The sequence below is a fragment of the Hibiscus syriacus genome, unplaced genomic scaffold (assembly GCF_006381635.1).
Source record: "Hibiscus syriacus cultivar Baekdansim isolate YM2019G1 unplaced genomic scaffold, ASM638163v2 tig00110482_pilon, whole genome shotgun sequence".
In the NCBI taxonomy this organism is placed as follows: Eukaryota; Viridiplantae; Streptophyta; class Magnoliopsida; order Malvales; family Malvaceae; genus Hibiscus; species Hibiscus syriacus.
The window spans coordinates 2,908,063-2,915,711 of record NW_024062758.1 but is presented as its reverse complement, the minus strand read 5'-3'; the positions used below and the strand labels follow the sequence as shown (position 1 = coordinate 2,915,711).

Sequence of the window (7,649 nt, the reverse complement as noted above, 5' to 3'; positions counted from 1 at the left end):
ATAATTTTTTACAAAAAATATTAAAAAAAATAATAATAAAATCGATAACGTTTTTTGTTTACTGTATATTAAAATTGAGACATGGTAAAATTTTATGATGAGATACAATAATATCTAAAACCAAAATCTAACAAGTTAAGACTAAATTACACAAGAGGTCACTTAATTATGAGTTTAATAATAAATATGTAATTTTCCGTTTTAAAATTTACAAATATATCAATCAGTTAAAATATGACTTGATAAAATAATGATTTTTGTCCTTGAAGTTTATCGATCCATTAATTTAGTCCTATTCAAAATAATTTAATAAATCTAACTATCTATATCTAAATTTTTATTGTTTTAATTTTTTTCTTATTCTAAATTACATGTTCTTCTCTCATAAACATTATATTAATTTCTGTTACTTTCTTGATATAACAATAACTCAACCATAGTTTATTAAAAATTAATGTTAGAATGTAATTATGTAACTACTAATTTGTTGAATTATTTTAAATTAAAACAAATTGATAAAATGTATAAATTTGGAGGACTAACAACAACAACAACAAAACCCTATTCCCATATGTAATGGGGTAAGGAGGAGGTAGGGTAGTAGGCTGCCCCCAACGCCAGTTTGAGAGCAGCTTCTGTGGAAGACCTCCGACAGTCATAAAATTAAAAATGGAGATAAAATGCAATGTATGTATAAATATAAATATATATATATATATATATATATATATATATATATAAATACATAGTTGAACAGTCTTCATATGCAGTCTTCATATGCGCGTATGTAATGGGAAGTAATCCCTGCAAATAAATCCCTACGGAAAAAAAATTTATGCATATAGATAGAAACGTAAGACCCGATTAAATTTAAAATGATAAAACATGAAGAGAAGGATACACAGAAGTCAACGATAGCAAGCAATGATAAAAAATAAAGTTAAATGGGTTAAAACCTAAACTACGGCAACACTACTCCGCTACCCTAGTTCTAAGCCTTCATAAATTCCAATGACAGCAACGTTTAGAAAGTAGAAGTCAAGGGAATTACTACAAAGACATTAAAAGAAGACAAAGATGATACACCCTATAGATGTGACCTGCACTACTCGGCTACCCTGGTCTTAAGTCCCCATACTTTCCTATCAGAGGTCATGTCCTCGGTAAGGGCTAAATCCTTCAAATCAGATCTCAAGCAATCTTCCCACTTCCGCCTTTGTCGTCCTCTCTTTCTGGCACCGTCGACTGTAATAGACTCTACCCTCCTGACCGCATCCGACGGTTGTCGCCAAAGGACATGCCCAAAACACCGTAGTCTTCCCTCCCTCAATTTTTCAGATACAAGCACCACCCCCAAGGACATTCTAATAGCAGAGTTTGGTGTCATATCCCACAGAGTCCTACCACATGCCCATCGAAGCATTCTCATCTCTGCGGCCTCCATCCTCCTTACGTGATCTTTCTTAATTGCCCAACATTCTGATCCATATAACAACGTTGGTCTTATTGTCATTCTATAAAATTTTTCCTTAAGTTTTAGAAGCACATTTTTATCACACAAAACTCCTTTTTGGAGGACTAAACATTTATTATATAAAATCAAATTAACACAACTTTAGTGACATGGTGATATGCCGGTAATAATATTTTAATTTAGTAACTTGTTTATAACTTTTGAAGGAAAAAATTATTATTAAATTCATAATTAAGTGACATTAAATATAATTTATCCTTAAATTTAATTTAATTTAAGGTGTTTATAAATTAATATATGTTTAAAATTATATTCTTTATTATTGACAATGTATATATTCTTCTGACTATTTGTTTGAATCTAAGATTTTAGAAGAAAATAAGACTTCTCTTAACTGTTGGACTCACCAAATAAATTAAATTTAACCAATCTCATTATTCTCCAGATCCAGGTTTGGTTCAGCCGATTTTGCTAAAAGCAAAAGCAAAACCATGGGCAATATACCAGAGCAAGTTTCATACACCAACAACCTTAGCTGTTGGTTTCTTTCCGAAGGAAAAGTTTTTTTTTTTTTTTTGAGCTTCGGAAGATTCATCTCACGTCAAATTTCCGGTAAAAAAATAAAAATTTAAATAACATTTTATCAAAAATATTAAAAAATATTAATAATTTCAATAATTTTTTTTAACTGTATGTTAAAACAACCGTACAGTAGAACTACCTCCAACAACCAAGCTTCCCTTTTTCATTCTTTTCCTTGGGGACGTTTCAATCTTGTATGATTCCATTATTGCCCTCCTCACATGCCACGCATTCCACCTTCTTTAACATTTTTTGGCTTTTTGCTTTAAAAAAGGTTCTTGCTCAGGCGGTTCTGGTTTCAACTTTTTCAAATCAAACATTTACCTACCTTTAATTTTTAGTCTCTATACACGGGTAAAATTTGAAATTTAATTTTTATATTTAAAACTTTAAACATTAAATTTGTCTACTATTATTTAAATTTGTAATCCGATCATTGACATTGATATATATTTTGTTTTCAACCTTGTGATGCTTTATTTATAAAATATTAACATGTCAATGATTAGGTTACAGTTTTTAACTCATAAAGACTAATATAATGTATAATTTTTAGTTTTTAAGTACATTGTCTCAATCTCACAATTTGCTAAAGTATAGGGGCCGTCAACATAAATTAACCCAAACAATAAAAAACGGAGTAAAATATAAAAATCTAGTGTCATGAATGTAATAATACAGTTAGCCATGTCTATTTAGTAAACACCCCGTTATATATTCAGTGAATGTACTGGGTGTTGATCTTATCCTTATCTTTTCGAAGCACTTTCTTTCTCCTGATTTACTGATTATACTTTTAGTGGAAAAAATGGAGGTTCTTTTGCAGCGATCTGTGTCCTCAACTTTGAATCCCCACGCTCCAGTGTTCGTTCCATTGGCATATCGAACGGTTGAGGATTTCTCCGATCAGTGGTGGGCTCTCGTCCAATCGTCTCCTTGTTTCCGCGACTACTGGCTCCAGGAACGCTTCCACGACCCCCAAAATGACGACGTTGACGATCTACTCTTCCCCGACGACCTCGATGACATCTTTGTCCAATACGATGACGGTTTCATCGACCCTAGACGTAACTGACTCATTCGACTCACCTCGATTCCACGAGTCAATTAAATATCACTCGGATCTAACTTTTTAATCCTTTTATTTTTTGGCAGCGGAGGAAAAGGAGGGAGATAATCAGAAGAAACTAGTAGCAGTTGGAGTACAGAAGTGGAGGAAGGACCGAGTTGTGACTGAGCCGCCTAGGTTTATTGAGAAAGCACCCAAGATTGTGAATGTGAAAGTGATTCCACGGACCATTCACCAACCAAGGTAAATCGACTCGTGCTGAGTTGAGATGGGAGGTCTCGCCGGGTCTGCAACGGCCATTTTTAAGCTTTTTTTTTTTAAAACTGGTTTTTCTCGTCTTATTTTCCGTTTGTAATATTCTATGTACAGAGATCTCCCCTTTAGATTGTAAAAATTTAATTATGTAATAAACGAAATTAACTTCACCCAAATTCCGAAAAAGGAACTAGAAATACTTGGATATAATATGATTTGTTTATTCCAGATTTTACATTGAAATTGAAGCAAAAAAAAATATCTATGTTGTTAATTAATCAGAGCCCCAAGTGGTGGCTTGTTTGCCAATTTTCTGAAGAACTCGGATGACTTCATCGTTGGTAACATTGCCCGTGACGATAACCTTGTTCAGCTTAGTATCTACGTTATATGTTTCAATATCTGCCTCCCGTTAACATAAAAATAATCAAATTTTCCCGAGAAAATTAAAAATCATGGCAGGCATGTAAAAGAAGAAGAATTACCCTCTATTTTTCTTGATAGCCTTGAGGATTTTCTTGATACACTCGTCACAATGTAACCCACTTTCAGTTCCACCACCTATACAAATATTGGAACCTTTGTTTAGCAACCTAAAACAAACAGATAAAAAAGAAGGTGCTTACATTGGCCATTGTTGTTAATGAATTTGCAGAAGGTGTAATTTTGTTGGTATAGAGGAATAAGGAAGCTGAGTTGTTTGGTAAAAGGGGTGGGCTTGAAGCTAATAAATATACAGTGTCAGCGAGGTATTGGATTCCTTGCGTGATTGATGAGGGCTTTCTTTTCCTCTGTATTTTATTCCAATAATTTTGACTTCTGTAAGGGATGAGCCACCGCACTTCTGGTTGCCAATATACATGTATTTTGCTAGATAGCACCATTAAAGCATTTTTTAAATGGACGGTTCAAATGCTAATTCATGATTTAAGATGAGGGGCAATTATTGTAGATATAAAAATTAAAAAATAAAACACTTATTTTGTTTTTATCTCGTTTATAGATTTTTAGGGTAAATTACGTGTTTAGTATCTAAACTATTAATTTTAGTTTATTTTAATATTTAAACTTTTATTTTTTTTAAATCATATCTAATGTTTAGTTCCAATTTCATTTTAATATCACATCATTAAAAACTTAACACGTTTAATACTTAAACTATTATTTTTGATCTATTTTAGTACTTAAATCTTCATTTTTAAACTTAATGTCAAATTTTGAACGGAAGTACTAAAATGAAACAAAAATTAATTTTTTTAACGGCGGGTACCAACATGAAATAAAAACTAAATTTTAGATATGATTTAAAAAAATTAAAAGCTTAGGTACTAAAACGAATCAAAAATGATAATTTAGGTGCTAAACACTTAATTTAACTATTGTTTTTATTATTAGTATTCTAAATAAATATTCTAAAGGAAGAATTGCATTTATAGTAACTAGTATTTTATAATTCAATTTCCATTTAAATATAACCAATTTTGCGTGATTGAGCGTTAGTTTTTTTTAACTTGCAACTTTTGGATTTTGTTTGGATTTAGATATGTAATGATTTATCAAGTAATCTCATAGGTTTGAAGAATCTTATATGATTTTGTGTCCATTTATTTTTAATGAATGTATATTTGAACTTTAAAAATTATTAATAAAGAGACTTTTCTTTGCAAACTATTTTAAATTACACATGACTATTTATTAAACAATTTATAAAACATGTGATTATTTATTAAACAGTTTATAAAACATTATTACCTTGATCCCACTTAAAATGTCTATTATTAAATTTTTTGGTATTTTTTTAATTTTGAATATTTATTATTTAAAATTTATTATTGATAAAAATATTAAAAAATATTTTAAAAACCTTCAATCAAATAGTTTTAAAATATATCTTATAAAATTTAATTTTTTAAAATATTTAAAATAATTGTGATCAAAGTTTAAAAAATTTGAGTTTTGAAAAGTCTGAACAATATTTTTATTTACGTATTGAAGACACTAAAATCCGCCCATCATAATACATACATATATATAATATCATATTATAAATTATTAATCCTTGGATTTCTGTTACAGGCCCAACAATAATGGCCCAAATCACAAGCCCTACAATAGGGACCCAAGAACCGTTCTAAAAATCAGGGTTTCTAGAAAACCCTAGCACGTCGTCGCTTCTTGCATCTCATCCAGAAGCCCCCGAAGTCCCCTGGTCCATCACGTCTTCCTCAGCCGCACTTCACGGATCCAATGTCCCCGTCAACGCCAACAGCTCCGAAGCACCCGGCGAACGAAACCCATTCGTCACCAACAAACACAAACAGATTGCATTAGTGTTTTATTCGGTTGTAAATACCTAAAAATAGGATTTTTTATTCCTATAAATATATGTAATCAGAACCCAAAAGGGGAGGAAAAAAATAGGCAGAGAAATTCACAATAGCAACCAAAAAGAAGGTCCAAGCACTTATAGAATATTTCGAGAAGGAAATAAAGGAGGTAGTTTTTTTTACCTTGTTCTTTTCTCCGACTCCCTTGCATGTTGTTTTCCGTCGCTTTTGGTTCAGATCGGACCCAAAAAAAAAACGTTTTTAGCCGAGGAACAAAAAGGGAGTTTCGGATCTTCTTTTCTAGATCCGCAGTCCTACGAGGCTAGTTTTGAAAAAACGTTTAGATTTTTGAGTTGTGGGTAAAAAAATAGTTTATAAAAATACATTTTTTTTAGATTCGTCGCCGATGAACGACGGCCGGCGCCGTTCAACGACGGCAGCGAGGCGGCGCTGGAGACCGGTTTCCAGAAAATGTGACCCTTGTTCTTCAAGCGAAGAACATTTCAGAGAAATGTTTAGAGAGGGGGGTGTCCTCGGCTTGGAGAAGAGAGAAATGAGTATTTTGAAGAAAATTTTGAGTTTTATACTTAAAACATCCGCGTGTTACTGTCTAAAATAGGGTAAACTACCCTTTTGATCCCTCGTTACCTTTAAAAGAGTCGTTTCCCCCCCCCAAATCGAAATTAACCCTTAATATTGCTTTGGAATTTTGACCTCTAGCTTGTAATTCTTTCAATTTAATCCTTTTTCGGGATTTTAATTTTAATTATTTTTTATATTACATTATATTATTTATATATTTTATATTATTATTAGTTTTTTATTACATTCGTATATATATGTATTATTAGGATATTATTATTCTACTCATATGTTATATTATATATATATATATATATATATATATGTATGTATACATCTTGCATTTTATCCTATTATTTCTTTACTTTTTTTTATTATTATATTTATCTTCATTATTTAGTTTTTTTCTATTATTATATACATATTTTTTTTCCTCCCTCTCATATTTAGCTATTATATATATATGGTGTTAATATTATTATATGTTTTTACTAACTTTATTTATTTTACTTTATACGCTATTATTTTACATTTTTTTTATAATTTTTCTATTATTATTATATATATTTTTTCCTCCCTCTCATATTTAGCTATTATATATATATGGTATTGATATTCTTATATGTTCTTATTAATTTTATTTATTCTACTTTATACGCTATTATTTTACATTTTTTTATATATGTACATATGTACATTTTATCTAACTCTCATTATTTTACATTTGTATATTATTTTATTTCACTTTTATTATGCTTTCCCTATTTTTTTTTTCTTTTTCCATTTTATTGTGTCTTATTCTCTTATTTCTTCATCCTTGCATTTTTTTACCTTATCATATGTTGTCATACTTGTCTTCATTCTTATTTCCTTCATGTTCTATATCTCCATGTTGATTATGTTACCTTTAGTGTATCATTTATTGTTATTTTGTTCTTCATTTCGTTTTCTTTATTTTTCAATTTTAATTTATTTTCATCGCCTTTTCTAATACATATTTTGACTCTTAAAGGGTTCATTTTCAAATCAATCAATTGTAAGTAGCCGAGATCGCTATTTTACCTCTTAATTTAAATTTACATTTTTTTCTTAACCAAAGACAACTGGAAATTACGTAGTACCGAAAGGGCAGTTCAGGGGTGCTAACCCTTCCTTAACTGTAACCGACTCCCGAATCTGACACATCTTTGGTAAAACGCAGATCAGGTAAGAAATAGGGTATCCGATCAACCCATTTATTTTTAAATAAATGATTGGTGGCGACTCCAATCCACATTTTTCAAGTCGAAGCCCAATCCCGGGGCCCAACCGAAATACGGTTGCGACAGCTTGGCGACTCCACTGGGAACAGGTAAGTGAG

General features: G+C 30.8%; 1 protein-coding gene and 1 long non-coding RNA gene across 2 annotated transcripts; one reads left to right on the top strand and one right to left on the bottom strand.

The window, feature by feature from the left end:
* The first annotated feature begins 2,791 nt into the window (after positions 1-2,791).
* On the top strand, positions 2,792-4,893 carry LOC120129054 (protein EARLY RESPONSIVE TO DEHYDRATION 15-like). The gene is made up of 3 exons (XM_039146662.1): positions 2,792-3,123; positions 3,212-3,460; positions 4,881-4,893. Exons 1-2 carry the CDS (start codon positions 2,865-2,867, stop codon positions 3,370-3,372), a joined length of 420 nt encoding a protein of 139 aa, XP_039002593.1. The 5' UTR covers positions 2,792-2,864; the 3' UTR covers positions 3,373-3,460; positions 4,881-4,893.
* LOC120129055 lies at positions 3,695-4,086 on the bottom strand. Its single transcript, XR_005516689.1, has 3 exons — positions 4,007-4,086; positions 3,866-3,941; positions 3,695-3,782 (listed from the first exon to the last, which is right to left on the bottom strand). It is a non-coding gene; the product is annotated as an uncharacterized LOC120129055 (long non-coding RNA).
* Positions 4,894-7,649: the final 2,756 nt, after the last annotated feature.

Excerpts from the sequence above, each read along its gene's own strand:
- LOC120129054 (XM_039146662.1), top strand. The coding sequence starts at position 2,865 with ATGGAGGTTCTTTTGCAGCGATCTGTGTCCTCAACTTTGAATCCCCAC. Across the intron at positions 3,124-3,211 it reads CGGTTTCATCGACCCTAGAC|CGGAGGAAAAGGAGGGAGAT; the intron begins GTAACTGACTCA and ends ATTTTTTGGCAG.